General features: G+C 39.5%; 1 protein-coding gene across 1 annotated transcript in view; it reads right to left on the bottom strand.

Annotated features, from left to right (window-relative positions):
* The window catches only part of Mib1 (MIB E3 ubiquitin protein ligase 1), a 100,001-nt gene that overhangs the window by 34,214 nt on the left and 45,465 nt on the right, over positions 1-20,322 (bottom strand). Inside the window, exons 8-12 of the mRNA XM_051163085.1 lie at positions 19,129-19,273; positions 16,840-16,973; positions 15,063-15,170; positions 8,412-8,609; positions 5,607-5,758 (exon numbers count right to left, since the gene is read on the bottom strand). Coding sequence (XP_051019042.1) covers positions 5,607-5,758; positions 8,412-8,609; positions 15,063-15,170; positions 16,840-16,973; positions 19,129-19,273 — 737 coding nt within the window. The remainder of the gene's footprint in view (positions 1-5,606; positions 5,759-8,411; positions 8,610-15,062; positions 15,171-16,839; positions 16,974-19,128; positions 19,274-20,322) is intronic.

Here is a 20,322-nt window from a genome sequence, read left to right as displayed (position 1 = left end):
TTGCCCTGATATGGCCAGTACACGAAACTGAACTATCCAAAAGCACACTTGAGCAACTGGACTTGCTGAATGGCTGCCATGTAACTACTAAAAATAGAACCAGCCTAGTGCTATCTTCAGCACTTAAGTTCAGGCAACTGAATACCTGTCTCACTGTTAGGGAAATGATGGCAAGAATTCAATTACACTACTTTCACTAGCAGGACAATGACTACCAGCAAGCAGACACAGGACACAAGAGTAAATTATCTGCGTATTGTCTGGGCTTGTTCTGTCTTTTTCCCAGGTTAGTTTGAAACACTAAATCAATATAGTATTTCACTTAGGGCTCTTAGTTTACAGACAAACTATAATTTATCAAACTTTTGTAAGTATGTTTCAGAAGACATTCTCTTCAGACAGGAAATCCACAGCAGCACCATACTGACAAGTACTTAAGTGCTGTTTTTAAGTATCACGGGCTAGATTTTAATACTCAAAATTCATGGTATTACCGTTCTTATAGATTTATACTCAAAATAGCACAGAATTTAGTCACTGAAATAGATATATTTAAAAAGGTTAAATTATGACCCCAAGGTTAGTATGCCAACATAAGCAAAAGCAAAGAATGACATGACATGTGATCTATTTATAAACTAAAGGGCAGAGGCGTTTCCTTAAGGTCATTCCTATCTTTCCACTTCCTGTCAGCAACATGCTTAGTCCTCAGATATCACACTACAGTAGAAGCAGTGCAGAAATGTGTAGCTAAAACGACTCTTTCTCAACTTCTAATTTATTATTTAAAAACCAGACTTGCAGCGAGGCATGATGGCACACGGTTTTAATAGCAGTACTCAGAGACAGACAGATCTCTGTTTGAGGGCAGTCTGCTCTAAAAAGGAATTTCCAGGACAGGGCAACATAGAGAGATTCTATCTTAAAAAAAGAAAAAAGAAAAAAGAAAGAATGCACCTAGTGACAAGTTGGAAACTTTACATGGAAATACACTATGCTTTGTTTGTTCTTTTAAATGTTGTTGGTTTTGAAAGAGGTTATTGTGTGCATTTCAGAGTTAAGATGCACATTAATGTGTTAAAAAAGAAGACTTCTGAGCTGTAAGAGGAGCAAGTAGCAGGATATATGCCTAAAATGGGGGTTTTACACTGAGCGACTAGAACACCAGTGTGGGAACGTCTAATACTTGTCATGATAGATTTTTACAAAAGAGAACTTAACCTGTTTGGATCCTCAACTGGCAGTGGCAATGCTTTGCTAAAGCTGGTAAAATGGAACCAAATCGCCTCTTCAATGGATTTGGTCCCCTTCAACCAGCTGTGGCTATGCATTGATCACCACGGTCGGCCAGCACTTCACCTGCGACTATGGACGACATGTCAGCTAATTGCAACTCTCGGGATTCATTCAGACTGTAACTAAAAGCAAGTAACTTCCAACTGCCAACTGTATCTGGAAGAACTAAAGTGGTTAAAGATGTTTATTAAAAGCTTTATGAAAAATATGTGACAAAAAGGATTTCAAATAAAGTTATTGATTGTGGTCTTTGGTACAACTTTTAATTTTAATTAATACATTTTTAAAACTTAAAAAAGCACTGCACATTAAAAAAAATTACATTATTAATTTTGTTATGTTTTGTTTTTCGGTTTTTTGTTTGTTGGTTTTTTGTTTTTTTTGAGACAGGGTTTCTTTGTGTAGCCTTGGATATACTGGACTCGCTTTGTAGACCAGGTTGGCAATTAAATTTCTTCTTTTTCTGAAAAATGATAATAAAATGTCTACTGTACTCCTTAATGAAAATGAAGAAAGTATCTGAGAAATTCACCAAAAACTCACATAAAAACATGATGTGCACTTGGGAGGCAGAGGCAGGTGGATCTCTGTGAGTTCGAGGCCAGCCTGGTCCACAAAGTGAGTCCAGGATAGCCAGGACTACACAGAGAAACCCTGTCTCAAAAAACAAAACAAAAACAAAAACAAAAACATGATGAGAGTAGCATAATATGTTTCACATGGATGTGAGTATTTTAAGAGTTATTAAATATAAGTCTTAAAAGATATTTAATGTATATTTGCACATGTCTGCGTTGTGGGCATGTGTGGGCAGAGGCATTTGATTCCCCTGGAGTTACAGACAGATGTAAGCCACCTGCCATGGGTGGCTGAAACTGAACTCACATCCTCTAAAAGCCGTATGTGCTCCTAACTGTTGAGCCACCTCTCTAGCACATGGTATGGTTGTTTTAAATTATGGAAAACCATTATAATATTTAGCACTCCAGAATGCAGTCATTATCTTCATCAGGACTAGTCTTCAATTTTAGCACTAATTAACTGAATTTTAGCATAATGCTGCAGAATGCTGTCTCAGGAACAGACTTCACAATAAATATTTAATTCTTCTGACCCTGAACCTGAAGCAAAAGCTTTTACTGTTCAGAACAGAAAGAAAATACTAAAACACCACTAGTCATTATTTATGAGGATCTTCAGCTCTCCACAACCCTCACTCATAAACATACTACTTGTCCTCTTGTTGTCTCTAGTGGAGTAAAACTGAAGGAGACAAAAACAGAGACCAATATGCAACCAATTTTGTCAGTAACTACAACAGACCTGTGGATGGCTTACTGTTGCTTAATAAGCAAACACCTCAGCAACTGACGAAGGCCTGCAGGCAAGCACCTGAGCAGCCCTTGGATGATTGCTCATCCACATAAATCTGGCTTTCATGATATTAGCACAAACAATATTTTATCTCGTGTTACAACTGAAATTTTACCCAATGGAGATAAAGTAACAGGAATAAACTCTAGAGGGAAACATCTCTATGAAATTCAAATATTTGTCTGGAGATACAGCTCAAGGGTACCTCAAATATACAATGTCCTGGGCTCAATCTCCAGCACCCTCAATACAAAACAAACAAGCACACCAAGTATTGGAAAACATGACCAGTGTTATTCTGAGTTAAAATTCTTAAACCTTATCAGCTTTGAAATTTACAATCCGTATTGATCTTCACCTTCAAGTCCAGGTCTCAAAACAAATCTTCCATAAATATAAGGTACCTACACATATTTTCAAGTCCAAGATAAAAGTTTTCCTTCAGAAAAAGTACATCCAATAATTATCAGTTTTACAATGTTACTGATGCACTGCTGAAAAATTACTGTTCTTAACTAAAAGCAAAGCCAAGAAATGTACTAATTTCCACAGGCATACACATAAGTGCCTATGTAAATTCTAGACATTTCCTACATTTTCAATCATAAAAAGGGGAAATGATCACAAGCAAATACTTGTCCTGAGACTAGCTTATACAATGTTGGAGGAAAAATTAATGGGGGAAAAAGTACAAACATTCTAAAAGGAAAAAGAAAAAAAAAAAAAATCAGAAACACCCAAGAATTATACTAACTAAAGAACTATTCACTAGTTACAATTAAAGAGGAACACAAGTCCCACATGCAGCCCATCATACTAGGGAAAAGCAGCCAGTGCCAAAACAAGGCCACAAGAACGGCCTCAAACACTCAGTATGGAGGACAGACATATTCACAAGACTAGAGAATATTCAAAGAAAGGGAAGGGTCAGCACTAGGAAATAACAATGTGCCATACCTACTTCCCCACCCCCACCCCATACCCTCTGACACAGGGTTTCTCTTTTAAAATATTCATCTGCATGTGCGCATGGGGGTCTGTGTGTACTGTGATCATGTAGAGAGGTCAGAGGACAACCTGCAGAAGTCAGGTCTCTCCTTCTATCATGGGTCCTGGGGAACTGAACTCGTCATCAGACAGCAAGCGCCTTCACCCACTGAGCCATCTCCCCAGGCCCTTTGCTTTCTTTTCTGATTGTCATCTAATACAAATTATCTGGTTGAAGAAGTCACTATTAATGTATCTGCTGAAGAATTCTCAAGAATTCACAGGAATTGAAGGAACAGAAGAAAAGTGTCCCTCCTCGGTGTGTTTAGATCAGACGACACTATGCTCACATCTAATGACAACAATTCAAAATACTTAAGACACCCGTTTTCCAAACTCTTCACGCTTCTAGTCTATCTGAAACTTCATAATATAACATCATACCCTAACTTCCCTCAAAATCTCTTTGACCAGTTAATCTGAAGTGGTTCTACATCTGAACACCCAGTTTTCCTACGAAGGGCTCCAGTCACTCAGCCTGGCTTGGTCATGTTCACTTGCCTGTAATCCCAGCACTGAGGAGACTGGGGCAGGAAGGTGACAGTTCCAAGGCCCACTTGAGCTACACAATGAAACTGTCTTGAAAAACAAACAGAAATGGGCTTGAATACAACTCAAGGCATATAAATTCTTGCATACTTCATCTATATAGAGGCTGTAACACTCAACCAAAAACTGTGCAAAGGGCCAGGTCGACAGCCTGACGGCACAGTGCTCCCCCAGAAGCTTCAGGGCCTACATACAACCACCAGCAGTGCAAGCAAAACATCACACTAAGACTTTAAAACCCGGGCTTTGAAAATGGTTAAAAGAATGGGTCTAATGCACTTAGCAGAGGTGAGGTAAGTGGTGCCCATCACTGCCACCGTCTGTCTGAAGGGCAGAAACACAGTCATTACTGTTTCCTTCACAGCACAAAAGAATGAAGAGTTCAAATACTTGTAATCTGAAATAAAATTCAATGTGTAATGGACAATACGTTCCTTCAATCCACCCCAAACATCGGTCCCAATAATTCTGTGACCACCCTCAAGTGGTTATCCAAAACGCTTTAAAAATGTCAAAAACAAACAAAAGAAACATGTTATAAAATACATAACATGTAAAATGTTTTCAAATTAGTAAAAAGAAAAAACACATTTAAGGAATTCCAAAGAATAAGAATTCATGATAGGCCGGGCATGGTGGCACACGCCTTTAATTCCAGCACTCGGGAGGCAGAGGCAGGCGGATCGCTGTGAGTTCGAGGCCAGCCTGGTCTCCAAAGGGAGTCCAGGACAGCCAAGACTACACAGAGAAACCCTGTCTCAAACAAAACAAAACAAAACAAAACAAAAAACAAAAACAAGCAAACAAGAATTCATAATAGATAAAATTACCAAACATCAAAGTGAACATTTTTCTTATTCAAAATATTAAAGGGTTTTACTCAAATATAAAGAAACAGAGGTAAACTGTTCCAAAACGTTAAGTCTATGAAAACCTCACCATTTGCATTTGTTTCCAAAGACACCCTCTCTCAATTTTAACCACCAATCCTTTTCATCTGGTAGACAACCCACTAAGAAAACATAATTAGGGTTCCTTGATGTTACACATCCAAATAGCCCAGTATTGATAATGATCACACTTAACATCATGCAAGTGGATAATGTGAGATTAGAAGACACCTTGAGAACAATGCTGAAGAAGGAAAAAACTCATAATGCATTTATTAAAACTTTAGCTATTTTATATCTGCATTCAATAGGCATCTAAGCATTTTATAATACTTACATTAGAGTAACGTGTACCTAATGGATAAGGGCATGTTCCCTAGAGAGCTTTAACAGCTGTGATGCTGAAGTTGGTTGAGCCATGCTCAGCCCCTCAACAGGAGGACCGCGTACCTGGGATTCCCTCTCAGCGCAGCGTGGTGCAGGGCATTGAAGCCGCTATTGTTAGTGATGGTCACATCGGCTCCAGCCTCCAGGAGAGCTGCCAGGATGTCGTCCCGCTTCTTGCTTATGGCATCGTGGAGAGGGGTGTCGCCTTCAGAGTCCTTTTTTGTTTGTTTAATTTAAAGAGACCTCATTAGTTCCCCTCCATTGATCACCACAAAGACTTTCAAAGAACTACTGAACAAAGCAGCAGGCTCTCTAAGGAGTAAACATGCACCAGTCAGCAATCACTCTCAGGGCCTTTGTTGGTTTCTTTTCTGATGGAGGTGCTGGTTGTTTTTTGAGACAGATTCTCACACTGCAGCCGAGCTAACCTTTAACTCTGTAACCTTTACTCTATAGCGTTGAGGCTAGCTTTGAACTCCGATTCTCCTGCCTCTACTTTCCAAGTGCTGGGATTATAGGCATGTATTAAACACCCAACACCATGCTCTATTAAATATCAAACGCAGCCAAAAAAAAGTCAGGGCTGGAGATGGGCTCAATTGGTAGAGCACCTGCCCAGCATCTGGGAGGGGAAGGCACAGCGAAGTTCAAGGCCACTATCATCTACAATGTGAGCTCAAAGCCAGCCTGGGCTACAGGAGACCCTGCCTCAAATATTGACACAAACAACATTCAGCAGCAGTTGTAGGTCCCAAAACAATGAGTTTAAGGTCAGTGGTTTTCAGCCTTGATTACACAAGAACCAATAATTTCTCAGTTCCGTATATAAATATAATATGCAGCCACAGGTGAGAATCAAGGACCGGCGTGTTTTCAAAGGGCAGGAGTGGTTACTTAGTTCAAAGTAGAAAAAAATCTAATCAAAACTCTACTTTCTAAACTACTTTTTAAAAACTTGTGTCTGTGTGTACATGAACAGTGTGTGGTAGGAGTATGTGCACCATGCATACACACACACAGGCATTTTCCTCTACTCTGCTCCACTCAGTCCTTTAAGACACACCTCTGAGCTAGGTGGAGTGGTGCACGCCTTTAATCCCAGCACTCGGGAGGTAGAGGTAGGTGGACTGCTGTGAGTTCAAGGCCAGCTTGGTCTACAAAGCGAGTCCAATGCTATCAGAGAGAGACCCTGTCTCGAAAAAATTAAAATGACAGGTCTCTGATTAAATCAGAAGTTAACTGTTTCTGCTAGGCTGGCTAGCCGGTGAGCTTGTAATCCACTGTCTCCATCACCCTGGTGCTGGGGTTTCAGGCATGTGTAGACATGCCCAGTTTGCTGTGGGTGCTAAATATCTCAACTCCCGTCCTCTTGCTTTCATTGGTGCTCTTACTCAGTGAGCCATCTTTCCAGTCCCTCCCATCTACCTTTTTGGAGATATTTACCATTCATCAATTTACTTAGCAATAATTTCTAATTTAGTATCAATCATCTGAAAAATGATTTTTTAAGAGTATATATATAAATAATTTGTAGTTTTACAAAATCATATGTATTAGCATACCCTCTATTATATACCACAGTTGTCAGATAAAAATTGCCATCTGTTTTTATAAATTAAATTTTACTATATTAGCCATACCCATTCACCTATACATGAGCTATGATTACCTCATTCTATAATGACAGAGTTGTATGGTCTTGAAACAAAACACATGAAAACCTACTGTATCATCTGATCTTTAAAAAAGATGTCTTCCAATTACAGGCACCCATCTACATAAGATATCCCTAACCCACATTTAATCCAGCCCCCTGTCTCCTACTTGGTGGCACTAAGAATGTATAGCTTCTCACCTGAAGTGGACTAACATGCCCAGAATACACGTCCATGGGTCCCTGGTCTGTCCTGCTTTCTCTCCCCACAATAGGTACTCCAGAGCACAAGTCTCAACCATGCCTTGACTACCGTGACCCCAATTCACATAACTCTGCCTCCCATTTCAGACAGAAAGGCTACTAGATCTAAATTCCTTCTCCAACAGACCAACATGCTCAGCTCTTCCCCCACTCTCCAAGCCTGCCACCTACCTGTAAAGCTACATCCTAGCTCAGAAAATCACTTCCTAGTAACAGTGTGCTGAGTAGCACCTGCTACTCTCTTCTGAGTTGCTACTCCTGGTGTTCAGCTACTTCCGAAGATGGAGGAATTTACCTGTGCTGAGAATCATCCATGCCAGAAGCTATTTAAGATCATGATTATACCCATTGTCTTCTAATTATTATTATTATTGAGTTTTTAATTTAAATAAAAGTTTTACAATTCAAATAATGTTTCAAGGACCACAGTATTTCAAGTCTATTTTGGTAAAGATCAAAATAGGAAAAGGCTAGAAAGAAATGCAAACACTGACATGATTATGTGCTATTTTATTTTGCCATGAAGTAGTCATTCCAAATTTTAACCTTATATGTATGCAAAGAAAAAACCCCACCTGTGTTTAATAAGTAAAATGAGCGCATCATGGACACAGACCATGTTTCTCTTACATATGTGGTTTAAGTTCATCTAGTTCTTAAAAGTAGTTTTTTAAAAAATCATTTTTAGGGAGTTTTTTTTTTTTCCTTCAAAAAATCAGGCTCCTTTCCTTCCTACTCTAAATCAACACAATGTATTTTCCAAAACAAACTTGAGCCAAAAACCCAGAAATTAAGCTACAATGGAACTATTTAGGTAGTTGTGAAGTCAGTTACTTTGTATGGCTTGTATCTTGAATATCCTTCCCAGTCACAGATTTGCCAAAGAACCTGGTGGTCACTTCCACAGCATCCTGCCAACACCTGCTCAATACACTCCTTTCAAGTCTTACCTGGAGACTGGGATGACAACCAAAGTCCAACAGAGTCTTCACAACCTGAAGATGACCTTTATTGACAGCGATATGAAGAGGAGTCTGCCTACGCTTATTGCGAGCATTCAGGTCAGCACTGCCTCGGTGCAGGACTTCTATGACAGCGCCCTCGTCTCCAAACGCTGCATGGTGCACGGCCCGATCTCCATCTTTATCCTGAAGATTAGCATGGAAGGGCAATCAGTGAAGAGGTAAGAAAGAAAATCTAAAGCTATAAAAGACCATGAACCAAAGTAACTCAGAAAAGTTGTGGAAAAATATGAACAGTGAAAGCAATAAAATAGCTCTAAATTGACATGAACAACAAGAAATGCTGAACTCGATGGTCACATTAGACCACATTAAACTAAGCCAGTACGAAGAGTACTTCACTAAACTGTAGGGCTAGGGGTCAAAGCGAGTCTCACCCAGGCGAGACATCCAGCTTCTAACAATCCATCTTTAGACAGAAGCCCACTATGTAGCCTCCGCTGGCCTTGAGCCCTCCTGCCTCAGTTTCCCAAGTACTGACATGTCCAGCATAGACACCTAACCCAAGCTCAAGTCTTTTAAGTTACATGAAAACTGCACCAACATTAGTTGAGTGCTAAGAGATGGATGCAAAACAATATGGTCTTAATTACCTTTATATAGGAATTTGACATTTGTTAGAGTAAAATCTTAGTGCTGAACATACCCACTTCTGTGTTATTGGAAGCATAAAAATCTTCCTAAATAATGCTTTTTTAAATTTTAAAAATAGGCCAAGCAGTGGTGGAACACACCTTTAATGCCAGCACTCAGAAAGCAGAGGTAAGCGGATATCTGTGAGTTCCAGGCCATCTTGGTTTACAGAGCAGGTTCCAGGACAGCCAAAGTTACACAGAGAAATTGTGTCTCAAAAAACAAAACAAACAAAACAAAAAATCTAAAATTCTAAAACTCTTGCAGAGGAATTAAACTATGCTTGCCATATGGTCTATAATAGTCATATTTCTAAAGATTAACTTTTTTTTTTTTTTACATAAAAGTAAGAAACTACTCTGTAAAGGGAAAAATGTTTGTACTGCACCATAAGGGTAATATATATTACATATCACATAATTAGTCTTATTCCCTGTGCAGAGGCACATATACATAGAGAATGGTACTATAATGCTACAGTCATCATGAGAATAGTACACTCCAAGAGTCAACACCAGTACACTTGAATGCACTGCCTATTCAAATTTTCCTCAACAGTGACCCCAATCTCTGCTGGTATCTAGCTGACTCCCTAGGTTTTACAAAAGGGTTTGAAGACTAATTTGGTGCCCAGGATCACTTAAACTACTTTTAAAGGATCACACAAGTAAATACTGTTGTAATTAAATACATCTAAAACAAATGAATAGATACAAAACAGACACTGAATTCAAGATAGGTTTGCTTTTTGTTTTTTAATATTTATCTGTTATTTTTCTTTCTATTTTTTTTTTTTTTTACACAGGTTTCTTTCTTTCTTTTTTAAGATTTATTTTATTATTATGTATATATTCTCTGCCTGCATGCACACCTGCAGGCCAGAAGAGGGCATCAGGTCACATTATAGATGGTTGTAAGCCACCATGTGGTTGCTGGGAATCGAACTCAGGAACTCTGGAAGAGCAGTCGATGCTCTTAACCACTGAACCATCTTTCCAGCCCCTTATCTGTTATTTTTCAAACAGGTATCAAGGGTAATATTTAGGTATAAATTTGGTTCAATAAAATTTCTTGAAAAGGTCAGAAATTTCTACCTTGTGGCTATTTCTAGCTTAATCAAATTAGAAGTCTTTGTTACCTATTAACTCTGAGAATGAAGGACTGGCAAGCAACCACAGAGAAGGCTCAATTCTCATGCTTCTGAACAGCACTGTATTCAAATACCCCAGAAAAACAAGTGTATGTACATGCATACATATATATACTGGGGGGACGGACTGATTTTCCTAACCTTTAATCTGGATTTTTTTTTCTATATAAGTTTTTAAACCTCTGTGTGTGTGTGTGTGTGTGTGTGTGTGTGTGTGTGTGAGAGAGAGAGAGAGAGAGAGAGAGAGAGAGAGAGAGAGAGAGAGAGAGAGAGAGAGAGAGAGAAGGGGGGTAGAAGAGACAGGCAGACACACAGACACATACACACAGAGAGGGACAGAGAGGAAGGGAGGGGAAGGAGGGGGAGGAGAGAGGGAGAGGGACAGAGAGAAGGGGGAGGGAGGGAGGGGGAGAGAGAGAGTGAATATGAGTGTGTAAGTGTGTTAGCTTGTGGATATGTGCCAGAGGCATTTTTCAATCCCTGAGCTAGAGTTGTGGACTTGTGAGACACCCAACATGGGTGCTAAAAGTGATCTGAGGTCCTAGGCAACAGTAGTACATGCTCTCAACCAAAGCCACCTCTCCACCCCGTCTATAATTTTTAAGACTATCACTTACCTTTCCTTTAAAATGGAACATTGGTCTACAAACACCAATACAATAAATTTAGGAATTATTTATGTATATGAATTTATTATGATTTATGGCTATTAGAAAATTATTAACTGAAACCAGGCACCTACAATCCCAGCAGTAAGGAGGCTGAGGCAGGAGAACCAAATTTCAAGGCCAGCCTGGACTAGAGTTCCAGGACAGCCCAGACTATACAGTGAGACTCACATAATCAGAAAGGCAGGTAGGCAGGCAGGGAGGAATGAGAATAATAAGAGAAAGAAAAAAGGAAAACTAAACAAACACAAAGCCACTAACTGAAGCATGCTGTGTAGGTCCTCACCACAGTTTGTTTATGTAAAAACAAATACTAAAAAAATTTTAAGTCCTGACACATGACATTAATGGAAAATTCATTCTTTAAAAAAAAAAAAAAAAAAAAAAACCCTAAAGATTATAGAACACATATACATATAATAGGACACTACAATTTAGTCTGTTTTCAAAGTTTCTCTTCAAAATTAGAAAATGAGTTTACCGTAGCTTAATTCTAAGTTTTACTGCTTTCTTTTGAATCACTCCAAATAACCCCTCAGCAGAGGCTGTCTCTGTGCTGGTGCATACAGGGTCCTATGGCGACTACACCTAACACTACCCTCCTCTCCTGCCCTCTCTCTCCTTTTAATCCCAGCCAACATGGTCAGCAAAATCAGACCTGCATGCATCTGCTTCCTGAATACCTGCATGTGTTCATCAGAATCCACAGCTACTATTCTTAAAATGATTTTCCCATCTAGTTTCTCTTCTCCAACAGGCCTGACTCACTGCCATAGCTCACCCTGCGTCCATTTCACTCTATGCCAACGACATGCCTCTGCACCGCAGTGCTGCCGCCACGCTGTGTGGCACAGACTGGCCCTGATGCCCTTCTGCTTGATTTCTGCCTTCATCTCACTGTGGTTGAGTGACATTGTGCTATTTATCTTTTCACTCTACTGAGTATTTGTGACTGCTGCAGTTTGGCAGTACAAAATACTATGATTATCTTGAAGAATATAAATGTCTAATTATCTAAGGGTTAAAAAACAAACAAACAAAACCCAAAAAAACTAAACTCTGGAGGTATCTACAAAGCCCCTCCCCGCTCCTCTCTAAATCAAGTCTAACAAAGATTTAAAAAAAAAAAAAAAAAAAAAAAGACAAGAACAGCACTTGGGAGGCAGAGGCAGGAGGATCTCTGTGAGTTCGAGGCCAGCCTGGTCTACAAAGAAAGTCCAGGACACAGAGAAAGCCTGTCTCAAACAAACAAACAAACAAAAAGACAAGATTCCACTTAGTATTTTGACAAAAGACAGATAAAGAAAGCACAAATAAAGCTTTAATTGTGTGAAAATATAACCTAATGAGCAGGAGTGGTTTCCCAATCACGTCCCTTCAAGATGGCTTGTGTTGTTTCTCTCTTTGACTGTTACAGTCTGATTAAGGCTTTCATCTGACCCTTCCTTGTCAGAGATCCCAAGAAACTGTACTGACACACAAACGTCACTTTCACACTGTGTCTACAAGGTATGTAAGTCTGCAGTAGCAGGAAGCACATGGATGGAAACCTGAGTGGGGAGCACAGCACAAGTCCCCAGGGACTCAATGTTCTAGCTAACAGACTGTTTCCAAAAGGAAGAGCTACTTACAAACATCTCCCCTGCAGACACAGCTCCAGCCTTACATGCTTATAGCATTAACTGCCCATTATTTTATATTTGAGTTCAATTAAGCAGGAATAAAACTTACTGATGAAAGTTGGTCAATGTCATGACAAACTCCTCAGCTATATTCCTGAGAGCTTCTTCTGAGGACAAGAGCTCTAGATACACAAACACAGATAGTCCCAAGTTGTTGATTTAGTGATTAAGCCTAGACATACGCTTTTTCTGTTTTTAAATAAGCAAAAAGGAAACAGCAGTTTCAGCCTCTTAGTTCATTAGCTTTCTGATTGCAGAAAAGCACTGGTTAGTGCCTCTAACTAATATAGATTCTGGTGTTACTAAATTTAAAGATATTCAGCTCGGTTTCACACTGTTTCCAACTATGTAGTTTCTTCTCCAACCAAAATAACAAAATAAAACTACCCTCCATTTACAAAAGGCTAAAATTAACAATTCTTTTTTTTTTTTTGCAGAACAAAAATAACTTTCATGTATATATAGGTATGTATATGTGTGCACGTATATGTGTGTGTGTCTGTACGTTACATGTGTACCACTACATATTTTGGTTTTGTGATACAAAGTCTTGCTATGCACCCTTGGAAGTCCCTCAGACTCACAGCAATTCTCCTGTCTCAGTCTCCCAGTGATGAAATTACAAATATGTGTCACCATTCCTGACAAAATAACTTTTTCCTTTTCTTCCCCTTTTGGATTTTTTGAGACAGGGTTTCTCTGTGTAGTCCTGGATGCCCTGGAACTTGCTTTGTAGACCAGGCTGGCCTCCAACTGACAGAGGTCACCTGCCTCTGCCTCCCAAATGGATTATAGGCATGCACTACCACTGCCTCGGTACAAAATAGCTGTTTAACACACATCTGGATTCCTAAATTCAGTCAGGAAAAATTCAACTTATATACTACTGCAAATGAAAAGTCAAGTTATATATCCCATTCATAATGAAACATCACACTAAAAATAACTGTTATGTAATTGGTATCTTCTTTAATTTTAATTTGAAGTTTAGGCAACACCTGTATTCACATGTACACACACACCACACACACACACACACACACACACACACACACACACACACACAAATTTTACATAAAAATAAAATCATTTTTAAAAATTCAAGCACTTGCCCAGCATGGTAGCACGCGCTTTTAATCCCAGCACTCAGGAGCCAGAGGCAGATGGATCTCTGTGAGTTCACAGATAGCCTGGTCTACAAGAGAAACCCTGTCTCAAAATCAAGACTGCAACCAAGGAGGACACTTGGCATCAACTTCAAGTCTTCTTTTCTATCTCTCTCTCTCTCTCTCTCTCTCTCTCTCTCTCTCTCTCACACACACACACACACACACACACACACACACACACCCCTCTACCAGCAAATGTATACTGACAGACATATAAACACAAACATATGTATTCCCTCTCTTCCTGCAAAAAAAGAAAAAAAGATTAAAAATTCAAATTCATTGAAGTACTCTCCATGGGCAAAGAAAATTCCAACATCAAAAATGAACTCCTTAGTGGTGAAAAACCACATGGTCTTTAGGTGTCCAACAGAACAAAGTAGAAACAACTGAGAAAAAAAGAAGGCACATAAGATCAGGAAGACAAAAACTATACCAAAAAGAAAGACGAGATACTATAGAAAATCCTCCCACAGGGGAATTTGGAGGCAAAAACTACTACATATCCTGCCAAGTCTAAACTAGAGTAAATATAATCCTATATCCACCCCCCATAATGTTACAGATAACAAAACAAGCTAACATTGCTCAAACACGAAACAGCCAAAACGCCAATGACAGTATTTATTGCCCTTTTATAATACAAAGTTAAGCATATGTATATGTGCAGGGATAAAAATGTACTGTAAATGCTTCAAAAATAACAATAAACAGGCCAAGCAAAATGACAGTTAAATTGTAAGAAAAAGAGACTTCTACGTGTTAGATAAGAAAAACCTTGAGCCCAAGGGTACACATCCCGAGTACATGTCTAGCAGGAAGGGCAGGTGCAGCCAGCAGGGCTCCCAGCAGCATTACTGCCCTAAAAGTAAGCTATGTCCAACGTACTGAGAGTCACTGAAAACAGAGCAGGAGAGTGGGAGGGAGAAGAGACAAGAAAGCTTTGAACTGTTTGTTCTCAATTTTTCATTTGAATTTGGACAACATGAAGTGAATATTAAATTTCAAGAATGAAATTCTGGGGGCTGGAGAGGTGGCTCAGAGGTTAAGAGCACTGGCTGTTCTTCCAAAGGTCCTGAGTTCAATTCCCAGCAACCACATGGTAGTTCACAACCCCCTATAAAGAGATGTGGTGCCCTCTTCTCACCTGTAGGCATACACGCAACCGAACACTATAAATAATAAATAAATACTTTTTTAAAAAAGAACGAAATTATGTCGTCTATAGAATTATTTCTAGAAAGTTCAATTAAGTGTTCTCAGGGTTAGTCACACACCTCGGCTTCCACATCTACATTTTGCTTCAGCAGTAACTTCAAAATATCGACATGTCCGTTCTGACTAGCCGCCTGCATCGCTGTGTGGCCAGCGCACTGTCCGTTTACCTAAAACAGAAGGAAAGAATTAACAAGTGTCACAAGTCAGAAATAGCCAATAAATATGATTTATTAATATCTTGTGTAGTATATGATTCTTTGAGAACAATCTGACATTATAAACATGACAACACAGACCATAAAAATTATTTAAAGAAGTAAAAGAGAGTGTGAGTCTGCACACACATGCATGTGGAGGTCATAGTCCAGATCAGTATTCCTTTCTCAATTGCTCTCCATATCTGGCCTTTTTTTTTTTTTTTGAGACAGGGTTTCTCTGTGTAACTATGTCCTGGACTCACTTTGTAGACCAGGCTGGACTCGACCTCACAACGATCCACCTGCCTCTGCCTCCTGAGTGCTCATATCTTAGCTTGACTTAGCTCGAATACATTAACTGCAAGTAGAACTTAAGCTACACTATATAGTCTGAAGAGAAATGACTGGAATAAACACAACATAGGGCTTGACTTGTCTGTACTACTCAGAAAGCATGCAACAATCTACAACACTTTAGTCAGTTAAGTCTTTGAACATAGCAGCAGCTATGAATACATCGCAAATAATATAAATGTATAGTGTAAGCTCCTTGATATTTATTTTCTGTATGAACTCAAGTGATTATGCTTAAGAAGTTTAGAGAGGAGCAAAACAAAAATTTTGCTTTTAATTTTTATTATAAATAGCATTGTGAAAACTAAATTTAAGGAAGATTCTGTCTGAAAAACCCAAAGGAAGGAGAAGGAAAGGAATGTTAAATACAGAGGGGAAAAGGGAGGGAAAGACAGAAAGATGGAGGGCAGCCCTAAAGAACCTACCAAAAACCTGCCTGAGTGAATAAACAGCAACAATAGCGAGATGCGAGCAGCTTCTACACTGGCAAAGCTCAACAGCAAGCCATCTAAAGGAGAAAATTTTTCAATCCCACTTACAACCGGTACCCCAAAAGTAGCAAAGAATAAATTTGACCAAAGAGGTCAAAGATTTCTACAATAAAATTCTAAACTGCTGAGGAAAGAAACTCAAGAGGACACATAAATATAGTAAAATGGTGAAAGTAAGCTCAATTCTTGACAGAACAACAACAACAACAACAAAGCCAACTATGCTGGGTGTGGTGGCGCACGCCTTTAATCCCAGCACTCAGGAGGCAGAGGCAGGTGGATTGCCGTGAGTTCGAGGCCAGCCTGGACTACAAAGCAGGTCTAGGACAGCCAAGGCTACACAGAGAAACCCTGTCTCGAAAAAACAAAAATAAATAAATAAATAAATATAAAAAAGCCAACTGGGGGAGGGGGGGAAGAGACAGGAGACACAGACACACAGCCATCGTGAGCAGGAAGAACAGAGCAGAGGACCCTGTTGGTACTCTGACTTCAGGATATACTCAGAACTACAGTAATTAAAACATTGACACAAAAGCAGATACAAGAACAACCAACTCCCGCATCCGTAAGCAGCTGATGTTTGGGCACTGGAAGCCGAGGATATATACCGGAGAAACGACTGTTTCTGGACTTTCCAATATCCAGTACTAAAAATACTGTGTGTCTACATGAAGAATAAAATAGGTTCGTGCTTCTTACCAACCGCAAGAGCCAATTCTAAATGGCTTGAAGACTTCAGCCTGTATTAATCATTAAACTACTATTTTTGCATATGCTTTTGAAATGCTCACATCTACATCTGGCCTTTTCAGCAAATCTTCCACTTTGGCCACATCCCCATTGGCAGCAGCCTTAACCAGCTCTTCATTGAGGTCACCGGATTCTTGGGTTTCAAATAATTTCTTCAGAAGCTGTGAGAGTCTTTCTGCAAAGGACAAAACAAGCTGCTAATAGAGGAACAGATGTTCTCCATGTTCCTAAATGCTTTTCCTGTTTTGTTACTTCTGACATTACTGTTACCCATGCAAGTAATAGCATTAATAGAAGGGCTCCGTAAATTCAACTCCATAAATATTCCAAGTGCCTTCTAATCATGTATTTCAAGTACAGAAAAAGTAGAGTTACAGACTAAAATAATTTCAGATTTAATGTCATACTTACAATACCATAAACATAATAATATGGTGATCCCACAACAATAAAAATACCTCTTAGGTCTTAATTCTACAGTACAGATCACAGAACATTTCAGACTGTAGAAAACTCAACAAAGCAACAATTATAATTCTGATATAATGTATCCTTTATGGTATCTGGGAATACATTTTAGGAGAAAATCAATTTTCAGCTGAAAATGAACATATAAATGATACCAGCATGCTTTGTTAAGTGCCACTTGACTGTTTTTCCTAAATAGTATAAGATACCAAGTCCTAGTCTTTAATTATTTTTTGGTTTTGTTTTGTTTTTCGAGACAGGGTTTCTCTTTGTAGTCCTGGCTGTCCTGGACTCACTTTGTAGACCAGGTTGGCCTTGAACTCACAGAGATTTACCTGCCTCTGCCTCCCGAGTGCTGGGATTATAGGTGTGCAGCATCACACCCAGCTTCTAGTCTTTAATTCTTTGAGACTTACTCAAAAACAGAGGAATCACAAAGTAGGTTAAGAGAAAAATTACAAGGTATGCAAAGCCCAATTACTTCAGAGTAGATTCTAATTGCTCTTCACTTTTATTTTATATGCAGCCACACGAGTTTGACGCACCTAGCCTCAAGATAGAAATCAGCACTGCTTGCCTTATCAGTACACTAGCAATCTGCAACAGGAACTCAGAAGGGAGAAAGTAGAAAGCAGTACAAAATTCAATCTTAAATATTTCTTTCCTTTTGAATACAGGGTCTCAAGCTGCCCAGGCTAGTCTCAAACTCAAGATTCCCTTGCCTCTCCTTATCAAATATGACCAAGGCTTATACCGCATGTCTATTAACCCAATGGGCTTCTGAGAGGTTTTATGTTATGTTCCATTTACTATTATGGTTCTGTCTCCCTTACTAGCAGGCAAGCGTGCACATACAGTAACTTAGGAAATGATGCAGAATAAACCAGCCTGCACACCAAGCTGGGAGACAAGAAGGAACGACAAGAGGAACAAGTTTAGCCACGCATTCATCAAATCACCCTTTACCACATTTTCTGATGGTAATATGACTGACATATAAAAATACACAGGAAGAAAAACATCTGCTAGCAATAATGTTGGAAATAAGAAGTAAGCCGAGAAAGAGAAAACACAAGTTCTGATTAGAGGTAAGAACTGAACTTCAGGCCGGGCGTGGTGGCGCACGCCTTTAATCCCAGCACTCGGGAGGCAGAGGTAGGTGGATCGCTGTGAGTTCGAGGCCAGCCTAGGCTACAAAGCGAGTCCAGGACAGCCAAGGCTACATAGAGAAACCCTGTCTCCAAAAAAAAAAAAAAAAAAAAAAAAAAAAAAAAAAAAAAAAAAAAAAAAAAAAAATTTAAAAAAAAAAAAAAAAAAAAGAACTGAACTTCAAGTCTATCACAGAAATTTGATGTCGAAGCACAAATCCATGGACTTCTCCAGGGAGTGCCTCAGCCAGAATAAAAGCTGCTCAGCACACTAAAAGAGAAGAGGGGACAGAAGGGTGGTCAGGACACAAGCCTTTAATTCCAGCACACAGGAGGCAGAAACAGGTGGATCTGTGAGTTCCAGGCCAGACTGGTCTACACAGCAAGTTCCTGGATAGCCAGGACTACAGAGAAACCCTGTTTCGAAAAACCAAAAATGATGATGATGAGGAGGAGAAGGATAAATAAAAAGGTTACAAAGTATTCAATACTCAAGTGAACCTTTGTCATCTGGAAGAAAGGCAAGTACATACAAGACCATCTGTGCATGAGAATCACTTTTGGTGTCAGGGTTTTTCTGTGTAGCCCTGACTAGCCTGATATTAAATGCGCTTTGAATGCGGAGATCTCCCTGAGCGCTGGGATTAAAGCTTGTAGCACTGTGCCCAGCCTGAGAACTGGGCATTATTTTTAAGGAAAGAAAACAAAACCTACCACCAGACGCATTGCTAATAGCTGACCCTGCAGACGCCACCTTGGAAACGGCTGCAGGGTTGTATGTCCAAGAAGTTCCGCAAACTTCCACCTTTAAATCACTGTCCGAGTAAATCTGCTGTACTCGGCCAACTTTACCTAGAGTCTTAAAAAAAAATAAAGTATTATTAAATGTCATCATCGCCTTCTACATTCTCAAATGTTGATTTTACTTACTAATTTAAAATTTTTAAGAGATAATCATATTCAAACAGATTATTAGTCACAAACTTAATTGTATCTTTAAAAAATATTGGAACGGGGGCTGGAGAGACAGCTTAGTCATTAAGAGCACCTGCTCTTGCAGGGGAGCTGGGTTCTGTTCCCAGCATCCCTACAGTAGCTCACAACCAACCCTAAATCCAGTTCCAAAGGAGCAGCAGACATGCAGTGCACATACATACATGCAGGCAAAACACTCAAAACACATAAGATATTAATTATTCTAAAATAACATGTAAAATAACTACTTCAAAAGAAGGGTGTAGAAATAGCATGCATACTAAATGGAGCCCTGCAGACACCAGGAGCAGTGTGAGTTCTCACCAGATGGGAAGCTGTCCTAGGGCCTTACCATTCCTGGGGACACCTAATACACAGTTCGGAAACGAGCACTCTATGCGCCCCTCTGAAACTCAGACACAAGAGCAATCTCTTACCTTTTTGGTTGTGAGCCTAGAGTTTAATGGCTGAGCCATCTCTCCAGCCCAATTTTTTTGTTTGTTTTGTTTGTTTTTCGAGACAGGGTTTCTCTGTGTAATGGCCCTGGCTGCCCTGGACTCACTTTGTAGACCATGCTGGTCTCGAGCTCACAGGGATCGTCCTGCCTCTATCCTCCAAGTGCTGGAATTAAAGGCATGAGCCACCATGCCCGGCTCAAAAGCACTCTCTTAAGCATCACATAATCACAGCTTGACCTGAAGATTGGTGAGAACACAAACGCTTCCTACTTCCCAACAGAGATCAGAGGAGCCTGTCCAGTGTTAGCTTGTTTGACTTTTCCAACTTCTTGAAAGGAATCCCACCATTTCTAGATGACAGCCTGGTCTTTTTGCCCATTCCTTCTCTTCCTCATAGAGATATAGATAGATATGTACATATAAACATGTAATAAATACTACATAAAACTGTTTTCATTTCTCTTTCTTTCCCTCT

Source organism: Acomys russatus, chromosome 20 (assembly GCF_903995435.1).
Source record: "Acomys russatus chromosome 20, mAcoRus1.1, whole genome shotgun sequence".
In the NCBI taxonomy this organism is placed as follows: domain Eukaryota; kingdom Metazoa; phylum Chordata; class Mammalia; order Rodentia; family Muridae; genus Acomys; species Acomys russatus.
Note: the sequence above shows the minus strand (reverse complement) of the source record. Positions and strands in the feature narration are given on the sequence as shown.